This window comes from Daldinia childiae (assembly GCF_008694065.1).
Source record: "Daldinia childiae strain JS-1345 chromosome Unknown Scaffold3, whole genome shotgun sequence".
NCBI lineage: Eukaryota > Fungi > Ascomycota > Sordariomycetes > Xylariales > Hypoxylaceae > Daldinia > Daldinia childiae.
This window is the reverse complement of record NW_022984644.1, coordinates 4693999-4709123: the sequence shown is the minus strand read 5'-3', so window position 1 is coordinate 4709123 and position 15125 is coordinate 4693999. Positions and strand designations below refer to the sequence as shown.

Sequence of the window (15125 nt, the reverse complement as noted above, 5' to 3'; positions counted from 1 at the left end):
GCGTTCTTCGATCACGTGTACTGCATCGTAAAGTGCAAGTGGCAGATCGGGGTTCATTAGTTGTTGAAAAGGAGGGACGCGGCGAATTCGACGTTGCCACCTGTAGCTTCCAAAGCATTAATCGCAGCCTGCCTATCCCAACCAAGCGCTACTAGTGTGTTGATGTCGTTTTCGGGGAACGTTCTTTGAGGCTGCACCTGAGGTTGAGCTGGTGGTTGCGCGGGGCGGGCCACCGGAGCCGCAGGTCGTGATGTGCTAGGGGCAGAAGGGCCTGCGGACGAGACTTGGGGACCAGTAACGGCACCTGAGCGGGCACCAATAGTCGTACCGCCAGGGCCCTGAACGGTTGGTTCCTGATTAACCGCCTCTTCGGTTTCCTTAGGGATGTCTGATTCGCCGAGGAACTCTACCTCCTCCCCTTGGATGATAAGCTTGTTGCGTACAAGATCGATAGTTGCTTGGTGACCTTTAAGAATGTCTAGACCGAGTAGCAGGTCAACTGACTTGCCCTCCATGACCGTGAATGCGGCCGCGAGGTGCTTCGTGCCCAGTTGTAGCATGGTGTAGTGAACACGACCTATAATATTTGCAGTTCCAACCCCACGAGCTACTCCAGCAAACCGTCGGTCGACAAGGCGCATGATGTTGCATGCCTCGGCACATGTCGGGGACATGATTGTAGCTTGGGCGCCAGAGTCGACCAAGGCCTTGACCTTCACACCATTGACTTTGACGTCGACGTAAAGGAGATGCACGCGACCGAAAGCTGCAAAAGAGGGGGTTAGAACCTAGGGTTTGAATGTCCAGGGAAGAGAATGGCTTACATTCGGGGTTATACTCCATAGCATTTTGGAGATTCTCCATAACACCTTGCTGGCGAATCATGTCTTCAATCTTGGCCTGGGACTCGGGATTAAACTCATCATTGTTTAGGGCCTCAATCTCCCGCATACGTGCTCGGCGTGCCTCCTCCTGCTGGTCTGCGCTCTGACGGAAGATCTGGGCGAATCTCTGAGGGTTCTCGAGGGCGGCTGCTAGCTGGGGGTTTGCTCGTTCGAGTTCGCCTCTTAGTCGAGAATCACCGAGGACTTGCAAGCGGATGAGCTCCGGGTCTTGGGCTACAGGAGCAGGCTGTCGTCTCTGTGGCTCGCGGTGAGCAGGCGCAACGCCAGTGTTGCCTCTCATGTCCCGCACGTGAAGTGCCAACATGTCTCCATCGGAAATGTCTAGCTCTTGCAACGTCTTGGAATTATCAGTGATAAGCTGGCCGTTGTGGTAGATGTTTTGCGACGGGCCAGGTATTCCCTCGGCTTCAATGGAGCTTCGGAGGTCGGCTAAGGTCATATCGGGAGGGACATCGAGGTTTATTAGTTGAAGCTCTTGAGCTTCGACGTCCGGATTGTTCACGTTCACGGTGATATGCCTATGTTTAACATCAGCTTCGATGTGTCGAGGCTAAAGGGGATGAATGCAAGGGACGCGTGTGCCTGCTTACATTTTGACTTGTGATGACGACTAACTCGTCGCAGTAGGGACCGTGAGAAGGTAATAAGGATGATGAGACAAAGTCGGGGGAAACGGCGCAGCTAGGTACTGGCTCGGTTTGTCGTGAACTAAGACGAGTCGAGAGTGTGTGGTGTCTAGATCGGCGATCAGAGATCAAGAGAAAAAACTGGTGAAAAATTAATGGTGCAGAGAAGCAAAAGGCGACGAATAGAAGGTCGGAATGGGTTGCTGTCTGCTTCGACGATGTAACACGGGCACATGCAACTTGGAACTACGGCGGGCGAAGGCGGGTATATGATCCGAAGATGCAATAGTAAGTAAAGATAGTTTACGTAGTTAGTATATGTAGTAGTATATGTATGTATATGTAGGTGTATGTATGTAGGTGGACAGTTTGAGTTGTTGTTCCAGGTAATTGATGCTTTAGCGTGGATTGTGTAGGTTGCGTGGGTTGCGTGGGCTGCGTAGGCTGTGTGGGATACAACATGTAATCAAGCGCCGACCAACTACATCATAATTTCTCCACTTTATCAGAAGTAAGTCCCGTCCCTTAGAACCCCACTACCAAAGCCTAGACTTTTTTATCCGCAGGGGTTTATTTCTATACGTTGCACCCCACCTGAATGAGATCTATGCTCTTAGCTGAGGCTTTAATTTGGCACGTAGGGCTGGAGAGTCCGCATAACATGGAAAAACAAGATAATTGTTCTAACGAGGGAAGACACTTTATACGTATTTTTGATACCACAAATACTTCATTATAGGTTGATGCAGCTACGTAGTAGTAGAATTGCACTAACTTACATAAGGTGCCTATATTTTACGTGTTTAAAAAACTTGCGTCCCATTATAATATATTACTATCTCGTATCCCCAACAGTTTATTTCTGCTGACTGAGATCCTTCGAAACAAATAGAAGCGCCCTACCACTTTCCTTGGTTATGAAACATTCACGTATGTATATTCCGAAGGCACGCGGCTAGATTGGCTCCCCTGATACTAAATCTGAAGTACATCCGATGCTCACGTCATCTTGGGTAGTTTAACGTATATATACCTTATAACTCGATCCAATTAGCTTCAATAAATCAGACAACTTCAGCTAACTTCTCTTGCTCTCTAGATAAGATTATATGATGATTAATCCAACCTCAGGAACCATCAAGTTCTATGAACATGTTTTGTATAAACTTGAGTACTTCTCTATTTATAGAACTAGTTGAAAAGCGACTGCATCGGGGTTAAGATATGCACACCTTGATACCTTGACACTTTACTTTCACCTCTTCATAAATTTAATTCGACTTCAAGAGAAGATGAAGGAAGTATTAACGGCTTATTCAAATTGTCAAACCAGAAATTATGAAGGATGTGTTAGTTGGGTAATTTAAATCCTACTTACTACCTAAACAATAGATATGCCAAAGCTGGTGGTGACATATTATGTTAATACCAACTAATCACTTAGTTATTGTGTTAACAACGCTCTATCATTACCTTCTTCTAGAAAACAGATGAGAATAAAGAAGTAACTTAAATAGCTAGTAAGGTGAATAACAAGAGAGTGAATAGTTTATAATAAACCCCTTCGACCTCGTGTATGTTGCTTCCCTTCTTGTATGCATTAGATGTTCAATCTATTGTCAGTCACTCGCCAATAAGTCGTGTTTCAATCTCTACCCTCAAGTAGGTATCTTCCAGCTGCCCAATTCCTTCAACGCACTTTCCGAATCGCACCGGTCTTCTTCTTCGATAACGATTAGTTTCTGCACAAATTGTATTCCATCCTGTCCCATCGGTGTGTCTGCCCCTTCTAGAAGATTCTTTATACATTTGACCCTTTTTATGAGCGAAGGTTGATTAGTCAACTCGATATCATTGCGGAATAGGCGTGTTCGCTCTCCTACAACCATCCTGAATATAATGCAACCTACAGACCAGATGTCGGCCTTGAATGTGTATGAGTGCCGAGAATAATGGTCCTGATCTTGGTCCGAATCTTCTGAATACCACTGCTGTACAACTTCTGGGGCTTTGTAACCAGCTGTGCCGATCCCCCTAGTGGCAAGAACCGAGGTCTTCCTATTAGAAAGTCGTTTCGAGAGACCAAAGTCAGCAATCTTGACCTTTACGTTGCTCGGTTTCATTGAGACGACAAGAATGTTCTGAGTTTCCACAAGTAAGCATTCATGTATCATATAATAGAAAAGGGGCAAGAATATTATTACCTGAGGCTTGAGATCTCGATGAGCAATACCTTCTCGATGCATGATATCTAGCCCCTCTAATATCTGCCTTGTAGTTTCCTTTATGTCTTTCTCGACCCAGCGACTAGCACCAATGCATTGTTCTAAGTCGCCAAGCTCAATATATTCCATTGCGATGAAGAGACTATTTCGGTCCTCATTCCACCCAATGAATTCAACGAAGTGTTCCGGCGATAGCTAGAAGTGTTAGAAATATACACGTATGGCAATATTTTCAACGTACCTTTGATAGGTGATATGAAGACGTCACTTCTGCAAGAAATCTGCTCCTTGCAACTGTAACATCTTTCGTCTTGTAGATTTGTTTCAGTGCAATGACACCTTGGCTCCCATCTATTGCACTCCTATCAACTTTGTACACATTTGCACGCCCATGACCTGTGATCTCAGTCCTGTCAATAAGGTCATCCACGATACTGTCGATTTGAAAACCTGTATTATATGTCAACAGGTTATAAAACTATAAATGCGATTCTGATAGGGTGATATTTATTGCTTACCAGTGATACAACTCTCGTGCTCCAACACAAATGCAACTTTTTCGACATCAACAGCTTGTATACTGTTGCCATCTACGGAGTGACTTTCAACCAAGGACGATACATGGTTGAGCACACTGTGATATTTATCTGGTGTCCACTTGAAGTCTTGCGCCCAACCACTCCTCTCATCCCAGTGAGTCCATCGATAAAGCCCTCTAGAGAAGAACGGTAGAGAGTCAGGGAACGCGACTGAAAGTATAAGGGATGCTCTTGAAGACCCAACACCCTCTAGTCCGTCCTTCAAAATATCCATAGCCGCAACAACTTCTCTGTTGTTCTTATATTCTCGAAAGGCTTTCAAGGTGACTCTTCTGATGTTTTCATTGGTATTTTGTTCGATACGCGCCTTATTTTGTAAATGTTTGCCTTTATCCAGAGGAGTGCCACGCTTCCTAGATGAGATATAGTCTATCAGTTTCTTAGTATCGTCTTGGGAGTAGAAATACATACTGCATCCATTGGTCGAGATATATCAAATCATTCTTCTCAATATATGGCTCCTTCTGTAGCTTGAGTTTATTGGGTATACCATCAAAGCGCTCCCTTTCCGCACGTTGATATACATCACGGATGTAGCTCGGGTATTTGCTGAGATTTATCTGAAACTGTTCATGGCTCAGGTTGTTAGGTAGCAAAGTCTGTAGCGAGTACTGCTGCTCACTCCCAGGCCGTTGTCTATTCTCAAGTAGTTGTTCATCTTCGACCTCCTGCTTCTGCTCAAGCCACACGACGGGTTTGCGTTGCTGTATATCCTTGGGTTTCCGTTCATGTCTGAGGTGCTCTTCGTTCTCGAGCTGTCTTATATCATCATTGCTAGGATCGTCTTCGCGTTCGTTTGCTGGTGCTTTATGCAACCACTGGAAATGAGAAAATCGACGAGTAAATTTACGCAATCTCAAAGTAAATGGGTGCTTGTCCGGTTCCATATTGGAGAGGAAGGTGTAGTATATGGCTGGGCACGATTGTAGTTCCTTGTGACTACTATATCATCGCATTTTTCTCTAGAATGTGGTTTATATAGTGGCACTCAAACTTACATGCTGCTCGGTAGGGACAATATACGACGGAAATCGCGCAACAAGGGCTGATACAGCACTAGAAAAATACAAAGTTATCTATAGGTATCTATAATGCACATGTAAGATGTCGTAAGTCTGTTACTACGTCCAGCATGTAGTATTTGCTAATCCACAAATAATAACTTTCTATAAATATTCTTCTTACTTTGAGATATTTTCTAACCCTATGTAGGTTGTGATCAACATAGAGCGTCCTATTCGATGTGTATCATCCTCGATAAAATACGCGTCATAACATCGTTGGTTAAGATTAGTTCTAGTTACATATACTGTACGTATGATTCTTTAACCTCCGTAGTTTGTCAGAGTTAAGGGGGTAGGGTCAAGATATTCGAGTAATCCATACATACGAATAAGCACATGCATCATGCTGTCGGGTGTTAGTTGGGCTCCGTGTCCTTTAATTTTATTGCGCCTCTGGCGACTAACAAGAGGCCACTACATTTCAGATATAGGTACTATCATCTGTATTGGATTCTAATATGGCAGGCTACAACCATCCGTATACTATAACATAACTAGTGGCTTATTTTGGTTGAAGGAAGCGTGATATCTGTCTCAAGTATCCTTTCAGAAAATAGCTTATGAGTAAAGCCTAGTCAACCCCCACTCCTAAGCCAGACCGACTTGCTAATTTAGGGAGGTAGCTACTAGTCGTCGATATGATGTATGTTAGATTGTAAATTACTGGTCTTGAATCATATCATCACTTAAACTCCCACGCGATTAGCTGGAAGGGTGACACAAGCTGCGGGCTGCGATCAGGTAGTCGCTTATAATTGTGTGTCGGCTGTAACGTCGTTCTCATTTACTATTTACTACTTTAACTACCCAAGTATTCAGTTTGCCGAGTTTGCCTTATCGTTAACACTGTCCTTCGGGTCATTATACATTTAGTATTCAAAGTCCATTAGACCGAAACGTAGGTAAGTCGGAGTATCGTTACTAGAGCCACTTCAACGAAAGCTAAGAGGTACTCATTTCCCATAGTTATACAATTAATGAACTTATGTATTTATAAATAAATAGGTAAAAGAAAATATAGCGTTTATTAAATTTAAAATTAAATTAATAAGATATATTTATTATGTTATCTAATAACAAATAAGTAATACCTTTAGTAAAAATGTGGTTTAAAAAAAGGTCAATGTTTTTAAAAAGGGGCATGGGCCAAAACGCAGTCCAACCAATTGGTGAGCGGCCGAGTCAGCACGGTTACTTGGCTTGACTTAATACTTCTCTCTTGGTAGATACCTATGGATTATTATGGAGAATACGGGGCATTCTACTATTTACTTAAGTACTTAAGTCCTTCTTTTAGTATTAACATAACTATGTGAATATAAGGTTACTGAGGTGAGAATAATTGACGTAGGGCCCCTACGGTAGGGGAGTGCCTCACCAAGTTAGTTTATGCATTGGATAAGAACGTGTCATATTAATTTATTCTGATCCAACCCGGACTTAGTATCTGTATACGATGAAACTATGCGGGAGGTATTCATTGCATTTGGGGTCTCAGGGGTAGTAGATAGGCGCCCATCTTACTTTGTCTATCGGAAGGTTGCATGTAATTCCATGGAATATCTTTCCGGAGACCATATGTTTTTAAATCAATATGTTCACATCATACTACTCTATTTTTAGAGCCACCCCTTGCTTTTTGAATATTTCTCTACGGTATGCCTTCAAGTGCGAGAGAGACACAGGTGCATATTCCACTTATATTGACAAATTAAAACCTTGAAAAGACTCAAAGTATGCCACTTAGGAATGGTAAAAAAATCTCAACCAATCAAATGTAAATAGATAATATACTGTGTATCTCTCTCGCACTTGAGGGCATACTCGTAATGGGGTTAAAACGTATGAAAATTATTCAAAAGGTTACGCAAAATGAGTTTTACCAATTAATCTTAATTATCGATATCGATATTTTCCCCGAGGGAACAGACAGTCGAATCAAAAGGGTTATCGGAGATGCCTTGCTTATGGCTTTATGTGGCGTCCAACCTGAAAAGCTCAAACGTACGGTAGACCACAGATCAACGAGACATAGGTAATGCAGATAGCATTTGAATACATAACACCGAGGGGTATCTCCGAAGAAGCATGTCCCTATTTAATTGGCTATATATATTTGGCCTAATAATATGAAGTTGGGTATACGTAAGGTAGGTACGCTTGTAAGTTCTTTTTTTCATGTGTGAAGCTGGAGTACCAGCAATGCTCTTGTATGTTTTCTCACAAGCAAGTCGACATTGTTCTCTTTAGTTCCACGCAGGGATTGACCACTGAGGTGTTCGACAACTCCTTTTCATCTCTTGATGGCCAGTCAGACACAGGACTTCCCGATCATTAGTGGTCAAGGTTTAGATGAAAACACTATTGGCCATGACGACCAAGTACGAAAACGACTGTTTATATTCTGTGATGGCACCTGGCAAGATGGTGTTAACAGCAAGCGCCGCTTGACTAATGTTGCTACCCTTGCTCGATGCCTTGATGGTGTAGCTAATGATAACTACCTCCAAACCGTATATTATGATAACGGAGTTGGAAATGCTACTAGTAAACCTGCTAAGCTCGTCGACGGAGTAACTGGAAGAGGTAATATCGATGTCTCGTTCCATATAGCACCAGTTGGCTAGCTAATCTTGAGCAGGTATATCAACTAAAATCAGGAATGCCTACAGCTTTCTCTCCCATAATTTCAATTTCGACCACCAGAGCGACGAAATATTCCTTGTCGGATTCTCCCGTGGAGCATTCGCTGTTCAATGTCTTGCTTCATTCATCAGCCAGACAGGATTGTTCCAAAAACAACACCTATATTATCTGCGGGGGATGTTTGCGTTGTGGAGGAATCAATACTTTAGGCGTGTTGGATCCGGCGAGAGATGTCCGGTGAAAGAGAAGCTGAATGATTATGTCACGAGGTTCCGCAATGAAGGGCTATTACATGAGGTGCGAATCAAGGCCTGTGTTGTCTGGGATACAGTCAGTGCCCTTGGACTCCCAACTCCGTGGCCAAGACCCCTCTCGTTTGTGGGAAAGCAAGTCCCCAAGGCTGTTGAAAATTCCTTTCAAGTTCTTGCATTAGATGAGAGCAGAGCACAGTTCAAGCCATGCATCTGGAATTCCAAGGAACGGAAAGAGACATATTCTAAGCAATGCTGGTTCTTGGGCTCTCACGCTGACGTTGGCGGTAACGGAGACGCGGCCCTTGGAGCGGTGACCCTTATATGGACTATAGGGCAACTCGAAGCGAACACGAATGCAAGCTTCAACAAATCAGAGGTTAATAAACATCTGAAGCACAGATTTCTGGAGTGGGATTTTCACTTGAACGAATGCATCGGTCAATTGCAAGAAACCGCAATTTTATCTGAAATGTCAAGCTCAGGTGAGTGCCCCTTGGTTTATTTGGTTGACCCACCCATTACCCATGATATTAAATAAGGCAACTAATGATGGTTATCCATATCTCCTAACAGGCCGTATGACGAAACCACCATGGTATTGGTGGCTCTCAGGATTTAAGCCCCGAGGGAACTATTTAAAGCCTAATCGCGACGATCCGGACCTTATGCTAGTTCACTTCACTGTCCGCTTTGAAATGGCCGAAAAGCAAAGCAAATGCAAGGCATTAAGAAAGTGGAAGACAGAGATTCAGGATGATGGGGTTGTATGTTGGAGGTTGGAGGAACGAGTTCTCATCGAAGATAGACTCAGTGAAAAAAGGGATAGCAAAGAGTATAAAGAATACAGTATATTCGAAGCTTGGCGCGATGGTCGGTTTACGACAGAGGAAACTGACAGGACCGCATTTGCTGCTCATGTCCGAGGTTTAATTCAGGATCCTGCCGAAGAGTTGAGTGGAAATCTCAACTCCTTTGTATTGTTCCTTAAGAGGAATTTAAAATTTACAGGCTCTTGTCTTGCTCCGAGCAAGATGTACCTACCGTAGGTTACTAGGTAGTTTTATCATCAGAATTAACTAGCACTTTAGTACAATGTTCAGCTTTGTCCTAAGCTTTACATTAATTAACGCCATGGTAAGACCACATTTCAGAAATGGGCCTATGGGTCGACAAGACATCTGGTTACCAGGGTTACCAAAATAGGTAATGTTTAGATTATTTAATTTTATGATCGGGTCTATTCGCCTAATAAAATGTTATTCCGACCCCTTATGATATTCTTAAAAGAACATGTCTTTTTATGAAGTGTTAGAAAAGTTATGAATGTGTATGGGAACCTGCCCTTCCATCCGGAAGTATTTCGGATCGATTCTTACCTTAGGTACCTTAGGTATTAAAGCGCAGACCTTCTGGGCGTGAGAGTTGATAGATAGCACTAATAAGCCTAGGTATCTTCATAAAAGAAGACATCTAATCCTATAAATTTGTTCCTTTTGTAAAATATGTCGTCACTTCGTTTAAACCCCACTGTCCAGATCTGCCAACTTGTGGAACCCCTTGCGAATCCTTAGAGCAGTGTTTTTGTCAAAGCCCGTATCTTTAGCAGCTGCTTTTATTCGTGTGTAATCGATCTTTGGTATCAGGCCCAGTGGTGTAATATTGTAACCGTTCGTGGGCTGGTCTGACGTGAAATGCTGGACCCCTATTTCCATCCCTTCAAAGCCATAGCCCTCATGCCAAGGAATTGTCATGATTCTCGGGAGCCCTTTGTCTACATGTTGGTCATAAAGGTAAAGCTTGACTACTATGTTGACGCAGGTAATAGGCATTGATATAACCGCGAGGTAATAGTCCGAATTCAATACCCATTCATACCACGGTATCGTATTCGCATCTGTCATTGGGGCTATGATACTTGTGTCGAGGCCTGGAAAAACCTTGCGCATGCCCTCGGGGATCTTATATAGATCGAATACGTACAAGAACGCAACAGAAGCCAAGAGTTGGAAGAGTGCGACTCTATTGCTGGCAGGCTTACCGTGCCAGGAGCAGGTCGCGAAGATGAGATATTCGTACCAATAATTGAGCCACGGAAGCCAGAGAATATACCCAAGAGAACGTGAGAAATTTCTCATAAACATAGCTAAAACAAGCAAAGCATTGCTCCTTTGGTTGTGGTAGCCGTGTAATGTCCGTTGTCGAGGTGGTATGGGCGGTATCATATCCTTCGGGGGCAACTCATGGGCCACAATACGGCGAAATAAGTTCTGTACAAACGCCTGGCAATTGAAAGTTAGGTGGTCATAGTTGGGCACAATCTTGGTCAGGTGGCGCGCTATTTACAGGTTAATACTAACAATGTTCAAGATAGATCACGAGGAGTCAGTGTTGAAACTGTACCTTTTGCTTCAATTTCATCATTATTATAAAACGTGTAACCCAGTTCTTGACGATTCCGTTTATATTTCTCCATTGAAGATCCCTTCATGGGCCTTATTCGGATTTCAAGTCTAGGAGAGAATAGAGCCGCGGATCGCACTTCATAATATATACCATCCACTTCCAGCGCATCGTGGTAAATGAGAGACCACAGAAACTCGGGACCGATTTGCTCAAAAGAAAAAAACCCCAGAATCATGACTACGCTCACTAGTCTCCTCGTGTTTTTCTCGTAAAAAAAGTTGTATATAGTAAATAAAAAATTCACAATGTGCCTCCTGTTACGCCAGAAAAATCCCGATATGCCCGGAAAGGTTGAAGGAAACCGTAAGACTGGACCTAGCAGGAAATATTTAAAACACCCGGATATATTGAGTCTTCCATTATGAATCAAGCGTGGAATTCCTAATGGAGTAGGCGAATTTGCTATCGTTCGAATAGAGAGCGCCAACTTATCAAGAAATCGAAAAGCTGGATACGACACTCTGTAAACGGGAATTAGTCGGCGTGTTTCAGTTTTCTTATAACAGCTCAGCAGTTCTTCACGCGATGGCTTTAAAGAAGCGGTAGTTTGAGTAAAATGATTATAAGTAGTCCTAAATGTGCACACGAAGATGCTAAAGAGGCAAGCATATATTGCGCGCCATACGGGCCGACCGGATTCGGGATCCAAAGCAGGATGCGTGGCTTCTTGTTTGATGGTGAAAAGGTACGTGGCGTTGAAATATATTGCTGTAAGCGTCCTTATATGGCGGAATAGGCTGCCACCCTTTTTATCGGTACTGTAAGGAACGAGGGCTTGCAATGCCAATAGGTTCAGCTCGAATGCCCACGCCGAGAGTGTAGGTGATAAGCGCCACATTGTGAAAGTATTAAATCCAAAAGCTCAAGTTATAATAAAATGGTATTACATTGATGAAATTTATTAATAAAAAATCAAATTATCCTCCATATTTATTTACAGCTATGGCTGGCTGCTTGTGAGCCCGTCGAGCAAATTTGATAATATACAACTACCTATAACAATTGGCCGAGCCAAGCCTCTTCCATCGTGTGCTACTCAGCCGCACCTGGACCGGGGTAAATGACGAATGTGACGTAATATTATAAGACATGATGTGCCCCAGCTGAGGCAATGATCTACGTGATCGGCTAGGGATAGGTTTTCTATTACCTGAAGTTATCTCTCATAATTGATGAAATGGACAGCAAGTTCGATAAGTCCAGTCAAGTCTGTACGGTTATTTGGTCTTACATGATTTACCGAACTCGCTGGGGGATGTATTTAACTTGCTTTGCTTTTCTTTTCAAAGCGGGTTTCAACTCCTCTTTGTCACTTGGGCCAAATGAATATCATTAAAAGAGTCATTTTTCATGGCTTAGGGCTAGGGAAAGCTTTCCTAATGCGTGAGGTGATCTCCAGCGGAAAGGCTTTTCCTATGATGCACCAGTAGCTATCAATCTCCATTCCTATAGCTCTTGCTCTACACATAAGTGTCTCAGTAACTATAGCGAGAAGTTCGATATTGAAATGATCGAGGTCGTTTGTTCTGCGTAGAAGGATGTTAAAGAACGCATCTAAGCCGGGAATCGGTGATGATTCTTCCTCGCCCAGAGGATCCGACACAAGAGCTCGCATGTTGGCACCCGTACTAACAAAGCTGTTCAAGAGGTGAATAAATTTGGGTTGGTGGAATGAACCAGGAGAAATGGTAAAAGAGGCAACAGTGAATCGTAGCCAAGCCACTGTATATCCTGGAGATGTTTGATGGTAAGTTTTGGCGTTTGGGTCTGCTCCTTGCTTCAGCATCATAGAAATCGATCCGCTTTGAAGATGCCATGCAAGTTGGCTGCTATCTGAGTCAGGGGTCGGATTTGATGGCAAAGCATGCTCTAAGAGAATTACCCATGCTTTTGGAACTTTAGCTAACTCTCTGGAGTAGTGAATCGCATTCGTACGGCGGGCTTGCTGTGAAAGAAATGAATCTCCGAGTTCATTCCAACGTGGTTTTAGAGCTGATGACAACGCTAGGAGGCTAACATGTTCCATATCTGACCCTCGGAAGTCCATGAAGTAGTCAGGTTTTTTTGATAGAATATGACAAAGATATTCGTCCAGTCTAGCCTCGACGGCCGGTTCACGGAAAAATAAGTGAACTTGGTTGGATGAATGCCCCCATACATTGAATTTGGCTTGGCCCTTTCGGTGCATGTCTAGGATAGAATTCTCCAATTCTTCGATATACTCGAAAGCGATAGTGCTCTCTCCAAGCTGCTTCGCGTACGCAAGAGCCTCTTTCAGTGTAAACATTAGCTTAGATGGGGTATACGTAGCGAATTGTTTGCGGTCGATAGACTCGGGAAATTTAGTGCTCTTAATGTAAGCCACGGAGGATTTCAAGAGGGAAAGGATGGGAATGAATCCGGGCGGTGACTTTGACTCGAGATATATAGACATGCTTTGAGTGCGGAGATAATCCATTACTGTCCGGTGCAAGAATTCGACATAACCGCTATTCGGATTAAATTCCAAGAGGCCACGACATCTTCCATTAAGACGACGAGATATTTTTTTCTTCCTAGTTTCAATCCTTTGTGCGCTTAGGGGCTCTATTGGGACCTTCAGTGCATAATCTGGGTCCTCATCTTCGTCATCGTGGAAGCTGTAGATGAGAAATGAAGCAGGTTGTCTCGTCGCTAGAGCTATCCGCAAAGTTGTTGCTAGTTTCTGGTGATAGAAAGGCTCTACCGAATCAAGAATCTGCCTGAAGAAGACTTCTAAGTCCGATGGGATGTTGTTAAGTCGCCTTCGCATATCCGAGAAACTATCATACTCAGTAAGGCCATTCCGTAATTCCCTTGTAACTAAGAATACCCATAAGAACACGCCGGCTGCTCGTTCCGTGATCTTTTCGATTAGCCAATTAGTATCTTCGGCCTCTGCGTCAACTTCTTCCCACCTGGGGTGCTCTCGCAATCGGCTTTCAACGTACGATCTAATGTCGGGTCTTGTGAAGTCGTGCATATAAAGCTTGCGAGCTTCGTCTCGCCCAAATGAATCTTCAAATATATTCCAAGGCCGACTAGACACGCATAGCTTGACATATGGTGACTTAGAGAGCTCCCGCAGCATTTGGCAGAAGTCAAGATGATCACCCTCATACTCATCCAACCCATCCACGAAAAAACAAAACTTCACACCAAGATCGCTTCGGTCAGTAATCCGTTGAAGAACTCGATTAAGCTCTGGTAGGGTCCAAAACTCGTGGTTCATTGCTTCCGCCGATTTAGACCATCGTTCAGTACAGGTAGTCTCGATAATGTCGGGAATCTGACGGAATATATCATATAGTAATGTCTGAAGTAACCCCTGGTAAGACTTCTGCATTGAAGTACCGGCACTCCAGAAATAGTGGCGAGCTACGATAACAGGATCGGGATATGCCCATTGGGAAAAGGTCTCAATAGTAGTGGGATGGTCGGATATGTATTTCATAAGAGTCGATTTCCCCGAACCCGGTTTTCCAGAAACCCAAAATATGCCCTCCGGATTCTTAAGCCATCGGATTAAGTTGCCTGAGGCGGATCCCACCCGAGAACTGCTTGCCTGTGTATCTTCAAACACCCAGCTTAATGTCTTTTTGTGGGCTTCTTTTATAGAACAGTGTCGTGTAGCCCGACTATCGAAGCTCAGGCTTGATATAATTATGTGCTCCTTGGCAGCATCTTTCTGTGATGTAGATAATTTAGATATTCGAGTTTGAATCGACGCAATGTCGTCCACGGTGAAGAGACTATTGTAATGTTCTAGCTTTATACCCCTTGTACGTAGCTCAATAATCAACTTTGAAATGTCAGAAAGTTTTGAAGACTGCTCTGAGCGCATACGATAATTCTCTGTGCGTAGGCTATCTAGCTGGCGTTGATGAACTCCTTGCCAGTAACTAATTCTAATGTTAGTTCCACAATGACCTTCAAGACGAGAGCAATAGACTTGGTTACTTAATACCTTGTCATTGCGCAAATATGAAGTATTAGAGATGTCTGTGTATGATGCAGGCTTTGCTCTAGGTCGGCGATCTTATTGTCCTTCCAAACAGTTTTTAAAGCCAGTTTAAAGCTTTTCCATCGTGTGTGCGTTCCATTTTTGTCTTTAAGCTCTCTCACGGTCTCCAAGAGTCTGTCGCAGTTCAGCTTACACGTACTAGCCAAGTCGCTGATTGCCAAGACATGTTGTAAAATCTCCCTTTCCTTTACCTCCTCAATTAGGAGGTCCCTTTGGAAAGATGTCTCAAGACTTGAGCTCAAGTTTCGAAGCTGTCCATAGACAGTATCGAGCGTCTCAATCTCACCGGTGCAGCCCTTTG

At 43.5% G+C, this 15125-nt stretch overlaps 1 protein-coding gene across 1 annotated transcript; it reads right to left on the bottom strand.

Moving 5' to 3' along the window:
* Window positions 1-56: 56 nt before the first annotated feature.
* GL218_04003 (DNA damage-inducible protein 1) lies at window positions 57-14644 on the bottom strand (the record flags this gene model as incomplete). The annotated part of the gene is made up of 9 exons (XM_033580584.1): window positions 57-766; window positions 825-1423; window positions 1496-1515; window positions 3415-3672; window positions 3736-3951; window positions 3998-4206; window positions 4275-4708; window positions 4767-5173; window positions 12941-14644. 9 exons carry the CDS (start codon window positions 14642-14644, stop codon window positions 57-59), a joined length of 4557 nt encoding a protein of 1518 aa, XP_033437458.1.
* Window positions 14645-15125: the final 481 nt, after the last annotated feature.